This window comes from Euprymna scolopes, chromosome 2, assembly GCF_053919585.1.
Source record: "Euprymna scolopes isolate OS-2025 chromosome 2, ASM5391958v1, whole genome shotgun sequence".
In the NCBI taxonomy this organism is placed as follows: Eukaryota; Metazoa; Mollusca; class Cephalopoda; order Sepiida; family Sepiolidae; genus Euprymna; species Euprymna scolopes.
The window spans coordinates 120,330,224-120,349,355 of NC_136483.1; the positions used below are offsets into that span (position 1 = coordinate 120,330,224).

The 19,132-nt window shown below is 35.1% G+C and overlaps 1 protein-coding gene, 1 long non-coding RNA gene and 1 pseudogene across 2 annotated transcripts in view; 2 read left to right on the forward strand and 1 right to left on the reverse strand.

Annotated features, from left to right (window-relative positions):
* Nucleotides 1–1,170, reverse strand: part of LOC145295415 (dihydrolipoyl dehydrogenase, mitochondrial-like) — a 61,709-nt gene extending 60,539 nt beyond the window's left edge. The window contains exon 1 of the mRNA XM_080141466.1: nt 1,018–1,170. Within this exon, the coding sequence (XP_079997592.1) occupies nt 1,018–1,053 (36 nt within the window). The 5' untranslated portion in view covers nt 1,054–1,170. The remainder of the gene's footprint in view (nt 1–1,017) is intronic.
* A 224-nt stretch (nt 1,171–1,394) lies between these two features.
* LOC145295447 (uncharacterized) lies at nt 1,395–5,628 on the forward strand. Its single transcript, XR_013869879.1, has 2 exons — nt 1,395–1,563; nt 5,346–5,628. It is a non-coding gene; the product is annotated as an uncharacterized LOC145295447 (long non-coding RNA).
* A 5,163-nt stretch (nt 5,629–10,791) lies between these two features.
* On the forward strand, nt 10,792–15,283 carry LOC145240215 (uncharacterized; annotated as a pseudogene).
* Nucleotides 15,284–19,132: the final 3,849 nt, after the last annotated feature.

Consider the following 19,132-nt stretch of genomic DNA (forward strand, 5'->3'; position numbering starts at 1 on the left):
GCGCGGATCACTCTCTGCATTAGCACCGAAAATACTATTTAAAAAAAAAAAAAAATAGCACAGTAACTAAAATGTATAAGCACCGCAATTCCTTTTCTTCATCTCTTCGCAAAATATTAAAATGACCGACGATTTGACAAAGAAACTGAAGTGCATGCTGATGGATTTCATTAGTAGTTACATTTTTATTTTAATAAATAATCGATTTTAATAATTAAAATCACACAAGCGAAAAACAACAAAAAAATGACCACACATTATAGGTAACTTACTAGTCGAAAGTAATCTTTAATTTAGTTAAAATCGCAAAATTTAGAAAGAAATTTCTTATTAGTGTAACTATATATTTGACAATGACAATATTAAAATATGTTTTCATCTTTTATTTACTTAACCAGGAGATGGAAGAAGGGCATGTCATATGCAAGGTCATGTGTCGGTAGCGATAAGAAATTTTACATGGCATATGAAACAAATCTACACAAAATAACCTTTAAACATTAATAAAATATTTGAAGTAATTCGAGCAAATGATTAATGTCAAAATTATATAATACTCACATATAATTATCTTTTTTAATATAAATAAAACTACGTTATTAGAAAAAAAATAACTCTAAGAAAATGATTTCTGCCAGTCTCTACAGTATTTAATATAAATAATTATCAATGAGCAATTAAAAACAACTAGTTTCGTGTCATTTCGATAGAATTAAAATATTTGGTTATAAATATCATTATTACATAACACGAGTCAACATTCAACAGCATATAAGAAAGAGATTGTAAAGAAATGCAAAGTGGAGGACCATTTTGTAATAGAAAGAGAGTAATAAAAAGATCACTCAGTTTTTGGCCATGAGATACATACCGCGTGAGAGTTAGAGTAAATAATTGGGAGTGGAGAGGTAAAATCACTTTAATAAGAATAAATAAATACATGCACAGGACAAAAAAATCGAAATAAATCCAGTGGTTGTTAAAAAGCACAAATACGGTTGAATTTTGCTAACTTACCTGGATAAATCTCGAAATATTACGGACTGCCAACATGACGTGAAGGTCATGCAGAATTTCAAGCCTTCTCAAAAGTGACGATGTTACTGTTAGCAGTAGGTGTAGCCAGAGTTTCGTACTTTTTTCTTTTTCGTTTAGTTATGCCTGGTATAAATGGAACATTGAGAAGTATGGTTTTCTTAGACATTCAGTTATTTTTTTTAAACATTCATTGGTAATTTTGATTGAAGGGAAATAACTCTTGGGACCATACAAAAATAATGGTTATTTACTTCCTTCTCACTGCAAGAAGATGTAACACAAGGTTAAACAAATCGTCCCTAAAGGAGGAGCACTTTGGCTTTTTAAAAATTGCCTGGATAACTCCGTCAACATTACCCAGTAAGGGTGCCTTAGGCGGTAAACAATAAACTTACTCCACGCAAAAGATGGAAGGCAACAATTTGGGATGGTGATTGGTGAACTTCCTAGAACTACCAAGAACCACACTGCAGTCCGATAGATACAAGGTCAAAAATGACCAAGTGTCCGACATATCCTCAACTGGTATGAAAATGTGCCAAAATAATGGCTTTACTTTATTTATAAGAGTTCTTCTCATGGTTTCAATCAAAAGCAGTAGTCTTAAAGAAACGTTCTTGGAACACATTCCAACGGGATGGAGACTTCTTTGGTAGTACCTCTCCTATCAGATAAGATATGGTCTTGCTTAGTCCTGGGAGGTGTGCCTTTCCAGGTACTTTGTATGGATTGGTTTATTACCGATTATCTGAGCGCCCCCCTCCCTTATTGGTAAATGCCAACTTGTCTTTCTAGACTATTTTGTGCCCAGCCAAAGGATAACTCTGCTTTCCAGTCTAAGTGCCACATCCTGCAAGCAAATATTCACCTTATATTTAGAAAGCCTCAGTTCCATAAGAATGATCTTGCAGCACAGTTCTCACTGTCATAAATAAAGATATTTTCTCATACAGAGAAATGTCCCTGCTAGGTGATTTGATTATAGGTTAACCAAGCAGCTTGCAGGGCACATTGATTTCATCTGCCCCCCCTTTCTTTGAGAATCATGGTTGGCCAGCAGAGAGAATTCCGAAAGCAACAAGAAAAGATGCTTATCTCTCTCTCTCTCTCTCTCTCTCTCTCTCTCTCTCTCTCTCTCTCTCTCTCTCTCTGATCCTTGTCAACTTGAATTCTAAAGCATCAACGATCTTCGCCTGAAGATAACTGTTGACAGGATTCAAAGAACATTCTACTTTTTATTTTCTTCCATAGTATAGGTAATGAAATAATTTTTTCACTGTATGAGTAATTAAATAATTTTTTTCACTGTATAAGTAATGAAATAATTTTTTTCACTGTATAGGTAATGAAATAATTATTTTCACTGTATAGGTAATGAAATAATTTTTTCCACTGTATAGGTAATGAAATAATTTTTTCCACTGTATAGGTAATGAAATAATTTTTTTCACTGTATAGGTAATGAAATAATTTTTTTCACTGTATAGGTAATGAAATAATTTTTTTCACTGTATAGGTAATGAAATAATTTTTCTCACTGTATAAGTAATGAAATAATTTTTTTCACTGTATAGGTAATGAAATAATTTTTTTCACTGTATAGGTAATGAAATAATTTTTTCCACTGTATAGGTAATGAAATAATTTTTTTCACTGTATAGGTAATTAAATAATTTTTTTCACTGTATAGGTAATGAAATAATTTTTTCCACTGTATAGGTAATGAAATAATTTTTTTCACTGTACAGGTAATGAAATAATTTTTTTCACTGTATAGGTAATGAAATAATTTTTGCACTGTATAGGTAATGAAATAATTTTTTTAACTGTATAAGTAATGAAATAATTTTTTTCACTGTATAGGTAATGAAATAATTTTTTTCACTGTATAGGTAATGAAATAATTTTTTTCACTGTATAGGTAATTAAATAATTTTTTTCACTGTATAGGTAATGAAATAATTTTTTTCACTGTATAGGTAATGAAATAATTTTTTCCACTGTATAGGTAATGAAATAATTTTTTTCACTGTATAGGTAATGAAATAATTTTTTTCACTGTATAGGTAATGAAATAATTTTTTTCACTGTATAGGTAATGAAATAATGTTTTTCACTGTATAGGTAATGAAATAATTTTTCTCACTGTATAAGTAATGAAATAATTTTTTTCACTGTATAGGTAATGAAATAATTTTTTTCACTGTATAGGTAATGAAATAATTTTTTCCACTGTATAGGTAATGAAATAATTTTTTTCACTGTATAGGTAATTAAATAATTTTTTTCACTGTATAGGTAATGAAATAATTTTTTTCACTGTATAGGTAATGAAATAATTTTTTTCACTGTACAGGTAATGAAATAATTTTTTTCACTGTATAGGTAATGAAATAATTTTTGCACTGTATAGGTAATGAAATAATTTTTTTAACTGTATAAGTAATGAAATAATTTTTTCCACTGTATAGGTAATGAAATAATTTTTTTCACTGTATAGGTAATTAAATAATTTTTTTCACTGTATAGGTAATGAAATAATTTTTTCACTGTATAGGTAATGAAATAATTTTTTCCACTGTATAGGTAATGAAATAATTTTTTTCACTGTATAGGTAATTAAATAATTTTTTTCACTGTATAGGTAATGAAATAATTTTTTTACACTGTATAGGTAATGAAATAATTTTTTTCACTGTATAGGTAATGAAATAGTTTTTTTTCACTGTTGTTATTGATACGAGACTCCTAGTAAACCTCATCTCATCTCGGCTATGCTATTAAAAAATGCCCTAGTTCTCTACAAACTCTACAATAAATGCCTTCCCGAATGTTGCTGTCCTGACTTCTGAAAAATTGCTTCTGTGGTACCACTTTACAAGAATTCTGGTGAAACAACTGACCAACTAAATTATTGCCCCATTAGCCTCCTCTCTCTTCATCAAAATTTTGGAATCCTTAATCAATCAAGTACTAGTTTGCCACCTCACAGATACTAAACTTCTTTCTGACCAATAGTATGGATTTAGGCAAGCCCATTCTACAGCAGATATCCTAACTGTAACCTCTGAACATATATATAATGCACTGAATAAGGTAGGAGAGTATAGAGCAGTAACCCTAGATATATCTAAGGCCTTTGATAGGTTCTAGTACGATGGTCTTCTCATGAAATCATATTGTATTACTGTACATATACTTAACGTAATCAAATCTTTCTTAAATAAGAGAAAAACCAAAGTTGTCCTTGATAGTCATACTTCAAAACACCATGACATAAATGCAGCTGTGCCTCAGGTGTCGATCCTTGGACCTTTATTATTTCTCTTATTCATAAGTGATCTCCCTTATAAAATTGTCTCCGAGGTGGGTATACTTGCTGATGACAACACACTCTTTAACAAACACAAGGGGAAAACAAATGAACAAATAAAAATTTAATGTAGCAGATGCACCAGCACAACTATATCAATTATCATTTGGGCTGGTGCATCTGCTACTAGTTTTTCACTCCTAGACAGGGTTCAAAAACGAATGACCAACCTAATATTGCATCTTGCACTGTCAACCAAACTCCAACCTCTGTCCCATCAACGATATGTTACACTCTTGTGCCTATTTTATAAGTATTTTAATGGAATGTGCTCCAACAAACTCCAAGCCCTTGTAAAGCGAAAATACTCTTGGTTAACCCAACTATCAGCAAAATCCCACCTCTACACTGTAGAGATCCCTCAATGCCAGAAAACCTCCTACTCAATTAGTTTTTTCCTTTGAACTATAACAGTGAAATCATGCTTAATCTTAAAAAAACGTCTTCCATTTAATTATTCTTTCCAACAAAAATGTAACAACATTAATAAACAACTTTTTTTCTTTTTTTTTCATTATTCTTTTATCATTTTTTTCTTATTTTCCATTATGGTTAAACATTACATCTAAACAAGAAAAAAATGGCATGTGTCTCCGCCAGTTCGCGATCACTGAATGGCCAATGCATCATCATTATTTTTTTGCAATTTCGAACCCCAAACATTGTTTTCTTTTCTTTTCTTTTCTTTCCATCGTCTGGACCCAACATTATATCCATGACACCCCGGCTTGTGATATGTATCCTTGTGAAGGGCCCAAAATCACTTTGCACCAAATAAACACATGTTAAATAAACATTGGATTCATACAAAATTTTTATAACATCATTAAAATTATTGACTTCGTTTTAATTCATAAATATTTTCTTTAATAGTTCTTATATTCTCTGTTCATAACTTATAACTTTTACCTATTTACTTCTGTTCAAATTACAGCGCATCAACTCTTCTGGATTTTACAACAAATATTCTTACATGAAAATGGGATTCTACAGTATTTGGACTATGTTTGTTCAGCCACCCACACAACTTTTATATGCTCATACTAAAATAAGATATCATGCAATGTACCTTTGTGTTTCTTCTTCATTTGTGGTCACATGACATCATGTTGAATTGCATCTGCCCCATTTTTTGTTATCTGAAAGTGCAAGTCTTTATAACACAATAATAAGTGGATGCAAGTCTTTTTGTGCTTTTCAGTTGAGTTTTATTTTGCTTCAGGGCTTGATTTGGAGATGTAATCGCCAATTTCTTGCTAATTCCTCATCTTAGGCATGAAGGATCTTGAGTTCACTGCTACATTTTAACCAATATATGTTCTTCACTCTCAAGAACAAAACTCCAATCTGTCCTCATCACTTTTGCGAGACCAATGTTTAACTCTCTTTCAAATTCCACTCCCTGAACATGAATGTTATCACAAATTTCACCAACTCTCATTCTCACAAGTTGGACCCAACACTCAAATGTCCATACTCACTTACCTCTTTAATGTAACTCATGACCTTTTCCTGTCAATCAGCTGTGTTCACCACAGATTTTTGAACTCAATAATTTCAAAACTAAACAACGAGGGCCCATTACTCAATTCTATCTATATATACTAGTTAAAACTGTCAGTCCATAGAGCTCCATTATATAACATTAATATTTATTCACATATAAAAAAAGATAAATGAAAAAATATAATACAAGGCCAAAAAGGGGTGGGTGAGAAAAGGCTGTTCTAACTCACCAAACCGACACAATCATATCCATATATTATTTAATTGGAATTCATTATTGAGATAAGTATTATTTATTAATTTATTTATTGTGGACTCATTTTTGTCGTCTTGAAACAACAACTAAAAAAAAATCATGAGGATAATAGTCTGCAATAAATAAATTAACAATCATATCCATTTACCATAACAAACTTGTATGATTACTACCCTACTTTAAGCCCATACATAGTATATATACAGTGAGGAATTGAGAAACTAGAAATTTTACATATAATATAAATGGATATATTTATTATGAATGCGAAAAAAAAGTTAGCATAAATAAATGTTTCAGATAAAACGATTTGCGGGCTGAAATGTTGATGCAACCATCTACACTTTACACGCAACTCCTTCAAAACATTAAAGAGTGACCGACATCACTCGTACATCAAGCCAAAAAAAAATAAAATGAGCAGCATGTAACTATACATATACTAGCCAAGTTATGAAAAAATCTGCTCCTAAACTAGTCTTGAAAGAGACAGATGCCAATGTTCATATCTTGTGCTCAAGATATGTACAAATACCACTCAATATTAGCATAGTTACCTAAGAGTCACATATTTCTCAGCCTTAATGTGAATTTTCAGTGAATGTTGGAAAATTCAAATAAGGTTAATAGATGTGAACGTCTTACCTTCATAAACTGCTTTCATATATGCATACCAAACCATTTCTGTCATAATTACTAGCAGTCTCAAAAATTGACAGTTTTTCTCCATCACTTGTCCATAACCAATAGCAAATCTTTTTGATTTTTTCTTAACTTATACTGAACAGTACTAATCCATCGTTCTGTCACCAGTTGGATCTTCTGAACACTCAGTTTTCTCAATTAAAATCAAAACAAAATGTAATAAAACCTCTAATACATTTAATATAACTCCTTGATATCAAGAACTTCATAGTCTCCAAGAAATTCTAAGAGAAAATATACAGTCATTCTTGAATGTGTTACTGCTATTGCTCACAGAAATCATTATTTCAATTGTTTTTTAAAAAAATAGATGGTCTGAATCCAAAGCCATCTATGCCCAATTCATTAAATCCAGAGTGGCTAAACAGAAACTTGTTTCACAACAATTTTGGTGCATAACATCAATTTTCTCAGCAGCTGATAAAAACCAAATTTTTTTGCAATCAGGGCCACTTACCACCTAAATTTCCTTTTAGGACAGTAAATACTCTGAACAACATCCATATGTCTGCCCGAGATATTAACAAACTTATCAACAACTTGGATATCAGCAAAGCAACTGGCCCCAACAACATTTAAATCATAGTGTTTAAGCTGTAGTCTGAAATAGCTCATATTCTTACAAAGCTGTGCTTAAAAGAGAAATGGTTGTTGTTGAAAGTCCAATAACTCTTATATCTCTATTACCTCCCTTTCCTTGTACATATCCCATAATCCCTTTTTATTCTTTCCCTTAATAAAGAGTTCTTCTCATCAGTCAACACATGTGTCATTTTCCTCCTTTAAATTCCTGTTCATTTTTATCTCTATTCCACTAAAATGCACCACTCAACAGGTTATGGGCCCAGAGGATAATGGAAACAAATGGAGCAGATTATCTTTTGATGGAGATGAAGCCAAATACGAAATTTGGGAAGTAAAATTCTTAGGCCATTTACGTACGCTCGGTCTAAAAGATGACATCTTAGGCGTAAACTCTACAAATGAACATGACGATGAAAGAAATGAGGAAGCGTATGCCGAACTGGTACAGTTTCTAGACGATAAAAGCTTATCCCTGATAATGAGAGAAGCTGCAGACAATGGAAGAAAAGTTCTAAAAATATTACGCGAACATTACGCAGGAAAAGGGAAGCCTAGAGTCATTTCTTTATACACCCAACTAACGTTTCTCAAAAAGAATAGCGATGAAAGTGTCACGGACTACGTTATAAGAACAGAAACCATTCTAACAGCCCTCAGATATGCCAGACAGACAGTGGACGATGCTTTAATCATCGCAATGATATTAAAGGGATTACCTAGCCAGTTCGACCCATTTTCTATATATATGACTCACAGCAACAAAGAACTAACGTTCTCGGTATTGAAAACCACGCTTCACTGCTTTGAAGAGACTCTGAAGCACAAAAACGAGTCTAGCAGCAACGACATGATGAAATTAACTTCCTCCTTTTCAAGAACTGCTGTAAGTAACAACGACTGCGACGAGCGAGACACTACATGCTACATGTGCGGCGGAAAAGGGCATATATCTACAGACTGTGCCAACAACAAATGAAAAATGTGGTGCAACTACTGCAAAGCCACCACTCATAAAAGAGAGTCTTGCCGCTACAAACGTAGGGACACTATGAAAAAGGCAGCGGACATTGAAGAAGAATATACGTTCACATTCAAAATGGAGGACTACCATGTGCGGAAGACAACGTCACTCACAGGTTTGCTTGTTGACGCTGGTGCCACTTCTCACATCATTAGAGATCAGAAGAAATTTAAAAATTTCGACCAAACATTCCAGCCAGAAAACCACTACATGGAGTTAGCGGATGGAACAAAAACCAGCGGCGTTGCATTAAAAAGAGGAGACGCAGAAATACACTTAGTAGACGAAAATGGAAACTGCGTCACAGTTACTTTAAAAATGACGTTATTGATACCTTCCTACCCACAAGACATTTTCTCCGTCAAAGCTGCTACTAAAAACGGAGCAACAGTCACTTTTAAAGAAAATAAAAAAGAACTCGTACATAAAAACGGCAGAAGGTTCAAAATATATGTACACAAAAGACTGTACTATTTAACGACTACACAGAATGAAAGCACCGAAGACAGTTGCCATCAATGCTATGACGTCGACACGTGGCATAAAATACTCAGCCACTGTAACTATGATGACGTAACGAAACTACCCGCTGTAGTTTGTGGGATGAAAATAAAACCAAAAAACGCAAACAATAGAAATTGCAATATTTGCATTCAAGGAAAACTCCCTCAAAGCAGAAACAAACACCCGGACGAACAAGCAACCAGCATACTACATTCAGTTCACTCGGACTTAGCTGGCCCTATAAACCCAGCAGACTTAAACGGAACTCGATACGCTGTCTCGTTCACCAATGATTTCTCCGGTGCTATATTTGTGTATTTTATCAAAAATAAAAGCAACACCACACTCGCCGCTGAAAAATTCATTGCCGATATCTCACCCTATGGCGAAATAAAAATACTGAGGACAGATAACGGCTCAGAATTTAAGTCGAACGATTTCCAGAAATTAGTCCGCAAAAACAAAATTAAACATGAGACCTCAGCACCGTACTCACCTCACCAGAATGGAACAACCAAAAGAAATTGGCGGACATTGTTCGAAACGGCGAGATGCATGATCATAGAGAGGGGATTACCCCAAACCCTGTGGACCTATGCTGTCAGGACATCCGCAGTTATACGAAACAGGTGTTTCAACAACCGCCTGAAACAAACTCCATATTACGAAATAACCGGGAGGAAACTCGACCTCTCGAAAATTCACATCTTCAGTTCAGTGTGCTACACCTACTCCAACACAAGAGGGAAACTGGACCCAAAATGTCAGAGAGGGATATTTATCGGATACGACAGAAACAGCCCAGCATACCTAATCTACCACCCTGAAAGTGGGAAAGTGTATAAACGCAGACAAGTAAAATTCATCAACAACTCTGACGTACAACAAAACCAAACTTCTCCACCAAGCAATAATGACGAGGACTTCCTCCAAAGAGATTTGACAAAAAATCTAAAACCGAAAGAAGACTGAGAACAGTCTAGTGTTGATGAACCACTCAATATCATAGAAGAAAGCAGTTATACACGGAGATACCCAGAGCGGGAACACAAGATGCCCAGCTACTTAGAGGACTATGTAACGACAGTTCAAGACGAGAGTGGTCACACACTTGTCAATCTCAACTACTGCTACAAAGTCGCACATGGTGTACCACACACCTATAAAGCAGCTACGACCTCCCCAGTGGCACACCATTGGATCAAAGCAATGCAGGAGGAATTCAATTCCTTGAAAGAAAACGACGTGTACAAGCTGACACTTCTACCCAAAGACAAACCAACAATCAGCGGTAGATGGATATATAAAATTAAAGAAAACCCTGATGGATCCCCGAAATACAAAGCAAGATTTGTTGCAAAGGGTTACAACCAAACCAAGGGGGTAGATTATACAGAGACTTTCTCCCCAACAGCTGACATCACATCAATCCGCATACTAATGCAAATAGCTATCCAATACGATCTCATCGTACACCAAATGGACGTCAAAACGGCGTACCTTCATGTCCCAATTGACCACAAGATTTACATGGAGCAACCAGAGGGATTTGAAGTGAGATGGAAAACGGGTGAGAAGCCAGTCTGTATGTTAAACAAATCCCTATATGGACTGAAACAATCGGGCAGAAATTGGAATCAAACCCTGCACAACCACCTTACCAAAAATGGTTTCATTCAGAATAGAGTGGATCATTGCGTCTACATGTGACACAACAGCGAGGAACGAATCACCATCATCTCATGGGTCGACGATTTAATTATCGCAGCCAATAATAATGATTCGCTCAACACTACCAAGCAAATGTTGATGTCTGAATTTCAGATGAAGGACCTTGAAAAACTCCGGCATTTCCTAGGAATAGACTTTGACATAACTCAAAGTCGTATACTGATGAGCCAGGAACGGTACGTCACAAAAATACTCGAAAGGTTCGATATGACCAATTGCAAACCCAGGACAACTACATGTGAACTAAAGTGTGACCTAACCGAAAATGACTCTGACCTCATCGACCCCAGAAAGTACCGTGAAGTCGTCGGCAGCCTAATCTATCTGATGATCTGTACCAGACCAGATATAAGCTATATCGTCGGCAAGTTGTCCCAACACTTATCAAAACTGCATGAGCAGCACTGGACAGCAGCCAAACATGTACTGAGGTACATAAAAGGTACTATGCAACACCAACTATGCTATACAAAATCAAACGATCAACTCCAGTTATTCGCGTACAGTGATGCCGATTGGGCATCAAACCAATACAACAGACACAGTATATCTGGATACTGTTTCAGCTTAACAAAAGGCGGTCCACCCATTTCCTGGAAGTCAAAAAGACAACCCACAGTAGTGTTATCCACATGCGAAGCCGAATATGTAGCATTAGCAAAAACAACCCAAAAAGGTATGTACCTCACACAATTACTAAAAGAAATGGACTGGTACAAGGAATACACACCCATTAAAATATTCGAGGACAGTCAAAGCGCTATAGCACTTTCTAGAGACCCAGTGCATCGACAAAGATGCAAACACATAGACATAAAATATCATTTCATCAGGGACGCTTTGAACAATGGCAACATAAAAATTATCTATTGCCCCACAACAGACATGCTCGCAGACATCATGACCAAACCCCCAACCCGAGCAAAACTAGAAAAATTCAAACCACTTTTATTTGGACTTTAAATTCGTCTTTTTTTCCGATATGATGCTCTTATATATATGCAGAGAGACCAGTACCCGCATTGAGCTGGTCTGCAGTTTAATTTGTTGCTGGCTATCTTGCTCTTGCTTGTTGCTGGATCTCAACATTTGGAACCGAGAGAGAGACTTAGCTGTCGTACAAAGCTAAGACTCTGTAACATCATTTTTGTATAGATACTCCCTCAGGCATTTGGGCTCATGGATTTTAAATATCTGAGCGAGTGGCACTCGTCTGACAAGACGTTGCAATCATCATATATATGCATATTCTTTTTTATAAACACCAAAAAAAAAAAAAAAAAAATGCTCACACTCTAAGAGCAAGCGGGGGGGGGGGAGGTTGAAAGTCCGATAACTCTTGTATCTCTATTACCTCCCTTTCCCTGTACATATCCCATAATCCCTTTTTGTTCTTTCCCTTAATAAAGAGTTCTTCTCATCAATCAATACGTGTGTCTATTTTCCTCCTTTAAATTCCTGTTCATTTTTATCTCTATTCCACTAAAATGCACCACTCAACAGTTGTTAGTCTGCCTAGTCTTTTTCATCTTAGTACAGACTAATCACTCTCATGTGTCTTATGAGTAAGTTGTTTGAATCTGATAAATCAATTAGTTGTTAATCACCTCAGCAAAAACAATCTTCTCAGTGACAAACAATATGGATTTCATCCTGCAAGATCAACTACAAATGTGCTCATTGTCATATCATACAGATACAGGATCAGTGAATCAATTGACAGAGGCTCCATCTCTAGAGCAATAGCTTTTGGCATGTCAAAGGCCTTTGATAGGGATTGGCACAAAGAATAGCTTGTAAGAAACAAATTTTGTCCTTTCCTCACCTTTCAAGTGAGGAACTCTTCTGTTACTTTTATCTTGAAGAAGAGGGAGGTGAATGAGTATATCTGGTTTCATGAGAGAGAGGGAACGAATGCTTTTGGGGTGTTTGAGCAGTGGAGCAGAGGGGAAAGAGGAAGAGACAGGTGTTTTTATGAAGGAAGAGAGAAGAGTTAATTTGAGAGAGTGGTGTGCCATGAGGAGTTGGATTTGGGGGGATTTTTGTGGAACAGTGGTATCAATTTGTAGATTGTAGTGAACTACTACTATGATGCTGCTATGGTATGCTTCCCTTATTTCTCTCTTTCTCCCTACTCTTCTACTTTTCCCTTCCTTTCTTCTCTCAACGTCACCAGAGGTTTCAGCCAATCGGAATAGAGGACTGTGTTGGAGGGAGATACAAAGAAGAAATCTGTCTCAGACATGCGGAAACGATAGAAGCATCAACACATGACGGACCAGTTTCCTTGGGTAAAGACTTTTATCAAAGAAATCTACCATCCTCTTTGTACCCTATATCTTGGAAACCTTTATAAAACATCAATCAATCCTAAAGTCTCGTCGCACTTAATTATATCCAATGTTTTCTTTTCCACAACCATTCTTTTTCAGCACTCTTGTTCTCTCTCTAATTTCGGAGGTGCCCCAAAAGGGGGACAGACCGAAATGGTGACCCTTTTTCAAACATTGTTAAAATTTATGGTAAACGCCATAAGATCTTTTCAGGTATGGGAACATATCATGGGACAGAGCTTTAGGAGGAGAACAGGTGCTAGGCTTACTTTGGGTTGACTTGAAGCTGACCTTGCTAATGAAGTTGGGGCTGGGATTTACTAAATGAATTGAAATTTGCTTTTTTTTGTGTGGAGGAGATAATGACTAGATACTTTTTGTTTTTCATGTTTGTCCAGAACGTTTTTAAGCTTTTATATTTATGTGTATTCATTTTTACCCAGATCTTCAGATATTTTTATTTGTTTTGCTTCTTTTTTCAAAATTTGTTTCTATCACCATTCTGGCTGGTGTTTTCTTCCTCTGCACCAATACTCATTCATTCATTTTTCTTTTTTCACCTGAAATTGCAAGGAGTAGGGGAAAAGATACAACATGATCCTCAACAGGTTTAGCCAAATTCATATGTCTCACTGGGGACTTGTTGGGCTTGCCCACATCAAGTGTTTTAACTTTAGAGGTTAAATGCTCTGGTGTTCTATTTTTAGGATTTGGTTGGGAGACAACTTTTTTTAGGGAGTAATTCAATGTTATTTAAATGCAATCCCCTGCATAGTGATCACTATGTAGTTCGGTCAGCTCTTGCATAGAAATGCATCAGGTGATTTAAACATTTCTTCATGTGCCAGCTTTTTCTTATTTTATGAAGAGGTCTTTGGCATTATAATATAAGTAATTCCAGTTGAGATGATAATGTAAACAGACGTACATTGCCTTCCTCACCTTCCATTCAATACTAAAAATCTGGAATCAATTCCTTTTCTCTAATACATGCCAACTGTACCAACTTATCCTGTTGGCTTTTATTCTTCTGTTTCTGTCTTGACAAAACTTTTAAATAAAGTTTATTTAGTTGTAGAGAAGATGTTGTTATTTTTTATATGGCATTCTGGTGACGTTTTCTTTTTCATTTCAAGCAAAGCTAAAATCAGATAAATACAGCTGCTGCTACAAAATGGTTATCTCTAAGCTTCACATTCAACCTCGTCACACTAACATCTCTACACTGTCCTTCACATCAGTGCACAGGACTATTTCTTTTTACATCTACCAAGCTATCTTTCAATAGCAGTGCAGAAGAATCATTTTTTTTTTTCAGTACATTGAGCTGTCCTAAACAGTAGTATTACAGAACTGTAGCAGTTACATGTTGATTATATGTTTCTTTTCCATGTAAGTTTATGTTTCCATACGAAATGATTGATGAAATGTACTTCCATTGAACTATTAACGTTGAACAGATTAAATAATTATAAAAATCACCAAATACCCAATTTGTAACCCAACCTGATTTCAAGGGGAGTAACTCGGATTTGGTTATTTCCCTTTATTAAAATTTTTTAACCATTTTCTGCTAATTTCTATTTACTCATTTACCGCCTCCCTACAGGACCTGGATATAATAATTCGATAAAAATGGCGAGAGGTTTGAAATTAGTTAACGTTTTTTAGTAAATAACTACTTTGTAGTAATGTGTACATTAAGACAGTGAATAGGCATAGGATGCTGTAATCGTGAATTTAATATGCAAATGAGTTGAAAGCAAGTAATAAATATAAGCATTAATTTTGACATGTGAGGAAGTTATGAAATTCGGCTCATGGGAAAGCGTACTGAGGATCGTGTAAAAAAGGAAAAACAAAAAGACTTTTGTGCCTGCCAACTAGTGATAGAAAAGAAACTTGGATTTTGACAATGATTACAGTCAAAGTGTCACAGACGATTTAATAGCATATCAACCCGAAATAGAACATTAACATTTTACAAATATTTACAAATGCCATGCAAAAGGTTGATTTAATGTGGGGGTGCAAAAATATATATTTACATTTATTTCTCAAAAACCATTTGCATTTATATTTATTTCTTATATAAATTCTGCATTGTTGCAGGGCCAATTGTTTGGATGCTGGTCAACCATATAACTAAGAAAGTAAACACAAGGCAACAAGGTAACGGCAATACGAAAGAGATGACAAACGCAGATGAATGGTTAAACAAAAAACTGTAGGGAGAAGGGGTATCGATCGGTCTCCAAATTCATGACGGTGATGGGAGTATAGGTCAAAATTCCTTTACTTAACAAGAAAAAATTGAAAAAAAAAACATCAGCAAATAGCAACGAATCATGAACAAATACAAACATTTAAAATATAAATTTTTATTTAATCAAAATGTGTTTATTTTTGTGTGTGAGAGATGTGCAAATCACAGACCTTGAATGTTCGATATCATCCCATGAGCATGAAATTAAAAAGATTGAGGTCCATTAATAATGCAGAGAAATGTGCATTCTAATAAAACGAAAGTTCAAGATTATCATTCCAGTGGAAAAAAGAATATTTACCTAATTGTAAAAAGTATTGCTAGAAGTCTTTTGTGACTGAGGAAAATGATAATGTCAGCATATTTTATAAAGAAAACCCTGTGAATGAAAAATACTGGGAGGGTAAAAGTTTGTGAGCAAAAAATATCGATCTATTGTTGTTTGCATGAGCTCCATTAGTACAGGGATTGAGTAATTTTTTTGTTTACAGTTTGAACATGACCAGTGCAGATTTTTACATTGTGTGATAAAGTCCCACATGCATGATAATTTCGAGCATTAGCGAATTAGCTTGCGAAAAGCTGTCTGGAAATCACTGAATCATTGTTGAGACTTGGCACAGTTTTAATGTCTTGGGTGGAGTCTGGCACAAGCGACAATTGCAGGCAATGACAATGGTGATTTGTGGCAACACTGTCTAGACTGGTTTTGTTTTTGGTGTGCTGACCCTTTTATATATGCTTTCTCGAATGTTCCAACCCATTCATTGTCTACATACGTGAGTAGATAAAAGTATAGTCCCATGAATTTGTGTGTAAAAGGCACAGATTATGGTTGCATCTCTACATGCTGATAGACCGGCGACAAAATCAAATTGTTCCTTAAATGAATAAATTTTTTTGATTACATGATGAGCGACTTGACTATACTATAAAACAATCGATCTCATATGTTTATTTACCACAGAAAAAAGTAAATATCATTAGGAAATGGAATAGTGTATCTTGATAGTGTCACTGATGTGAGGCAAGACAAGGAACGTTATCATTGGTTTGAGGCAGGACAGGAACATTGTCACTGGTATAAAGCAGGATGTCTCATGGGGTTAAAATTCAAATGTCCCTGAAATATAATGAGGTTCGTCAGGTTAGTCCAGGTTGTATAGATGGGATCTGACACTGGAACAGGCAGCCAAAATGTCGACTGGCATGAATAACAGGGTGTTCAATATCGATGGGCACTGGAACAGGGAACTGGAGGCTATAGGGAGGAACTGCTAAGAGCTAGAACAGGGACGATTGACCAGGAACTGCTGGAAGAGCTGACTCCGGAAGGAGCTGGAGCTGCTGAAGCAGGTGCTGTTGGATCAAGAGTTGGAGCAGAAGCAGGAACTGAAGTAGCAGACTAAGAGGATTTTTAGGTAACAAACGGCAGTAAAGAGTGAAGGTTATAATGCATATAGTTTGTCTGTCCTTACAAGAACAAGTTGAAGTGCATAAAATAGTTTGTATGTTGTTCTTAAAAGAACAGTTAAATTGTTGCTGCTGGTTCCTTCTGTTTCTGATCTCAACAGCTAGACAAGAACGCGTCCAAGTAAGACTAAATAAACTGGTTATTTTCATATTTAACTTAATGCCTGTCTCTATCATCCATATTTGCATGTTGTCATATTGTCTTTGTGTCTCTTAAAAGTTGTAGGGTCAACCATCGTTGGCTCTCATAAAAGGCTATGTTCAATATTATTAATACAAAAACATGAATGGTATATGTCATATATGATAGTTGTACATAAAGAATTATTTCATAAAGAATTATTAGACTGTGTTAGTATTCAGGAGAGTTAGAGAAAAGCACAAGATAATAGCTTGCATTTTGATTAAGTAAAAAGTAAAGTCTTATTTTCATAAATAAGCGCTTTTCTGTATAAGTACAAATTCAATTTAAGTTAGATTAAATGTAAAATTCATCCAAGTTTTAAGCGGATTTATTTAAAGGGAAGTAATTCGGATTTAGTTGTTTCCCTTTATAACAACTCTCCTACAATATTTTTTCGGCGTTTTTGGATAAATTGTCACCGGCCTGAGGGAGATAACTCTATTTTACTAAGACGTTCATTTACTTTTGTTTCAGCGCATTCAACCTCAAATATCAGCTTCTTTTTTGTTATTAATGTTTTCGTAATGTTAAATGTTTTGTGTTTAATTTAAGAGGGCATCCCAATACATTTTAATTGTCTTATAGATACTGTCAATCAATGTTCGTTCTTTTCCAATGCCGTGTGCAAAAATTGGGTTCTCAAAAGGGTATACACTTGGAACCTGTTAAAGGTACAAAGAATATTAATCTTCGTCAAGTCAAAGTGTCCTAAAAATTATGGTATCATAAACCTTTTTCCTTTGATATATTGTTTACTGATGATTTAAATTTTAAATTTGATATCTCTCGCTTTGATGAGATTGTGACAAATTTAAAAGAAGCGGGATTCTGTCTAAGTCAAGGCTATAATAACTTAAATCACTCTACTTTGGATGGTACTATAAGTTTGGATCTGACCACGCACTTGAAGAGTTTTAGTTCAATTAAATATCTGGATAGATCTGCTTGGCAACTAAAAATGGTATCATTTCTTTCAGATAAATAAGTTGTTTTTTGAGGGAAAAGTTTGAAGAAGGTTAATAACCAACATGGCTCTCATTCCTTCACTCATTCAATCTGCGAGTTACCTAAATGTTCAAACTGCCTTATTGAGGAAATACTGAATCTTGTCTCTTACTCTCCTGATCCTTGGAAACCATTTTTTTTTTTTTTTAGGAATTTTTTGTCAAATGTCGAATTGAGAGTTTTTTTCTCTCAATTCAATTGGAATAGATGTGATGAGAACAAAATTAAAATTTTCAAATAAACTATTGTTATGAAGGAGAGGAAGCAAGCTAATCAAAAACCTTGATTCCAGTAAAGCAACTGGCCCTGACGGTATTCCAATTATAGTACTCAAAAAAATTCAACCTGAACTAGCGCCCATACTTACAAAACTGTTTAAACGTTGTCTTAAGGAGAATAGTTTCCCATCTCCCTGGAAAATCTCATCAGTATGCCCTGTATTTAAGAATTCAGGTGATCGCTCATCCCCCTCTCAGTACAGGCCAATAAGTCTCCTGTGCATCATGAGTAAGTTGCTAGAATCTGTGTTAAATACAGAAGTAATCAACCATCTCAACAAAAATAACCTTCTTAGTGACACTCAATATGGTTTCCGTTCTGCTAGATCTACAGCAGATGTGCTTACAGTTATATCGCATAGGACTAGCAAATCTCTCGACGGTGGCAATCTTTCTAGGGCAATTGCTCTTGACATATCTAAAGCCTTTGATAGGGTATGGCATAAAGGTTTACTTCATAAGATCGCTAGCTATGGTATAGCTGGAAAAGTCTTCTCAATTATTAAATCATTTCTTTCTGATAGGTTCATAAGAGTAGTAGTTGAGGGGCAAAAATCAGAAGCTCACAGTATTAATGCCGGTGTCCCTCAGGGATCCATCCTGGGCCCAACTCTTTTCCTGATCTACATTAATGATCTTCCAAATCACATCTTTACATCATTTGTAGACATTTATGCTGACGACACTACCATTTATGGTAGCACATCTAAGACAGTAAACGACCAAGTTCTCTCCAATTCTCTCTCCTCTGATCTTGAGCACGTAGTACAATGGGGAAAGGAGTGGCTGGTTACTTTTAATGCATCTAAAACCAAGCTTCTCTCTTTACATCATCAACATTCTAATCCACATTTGGCATCAATTGAAATGAATG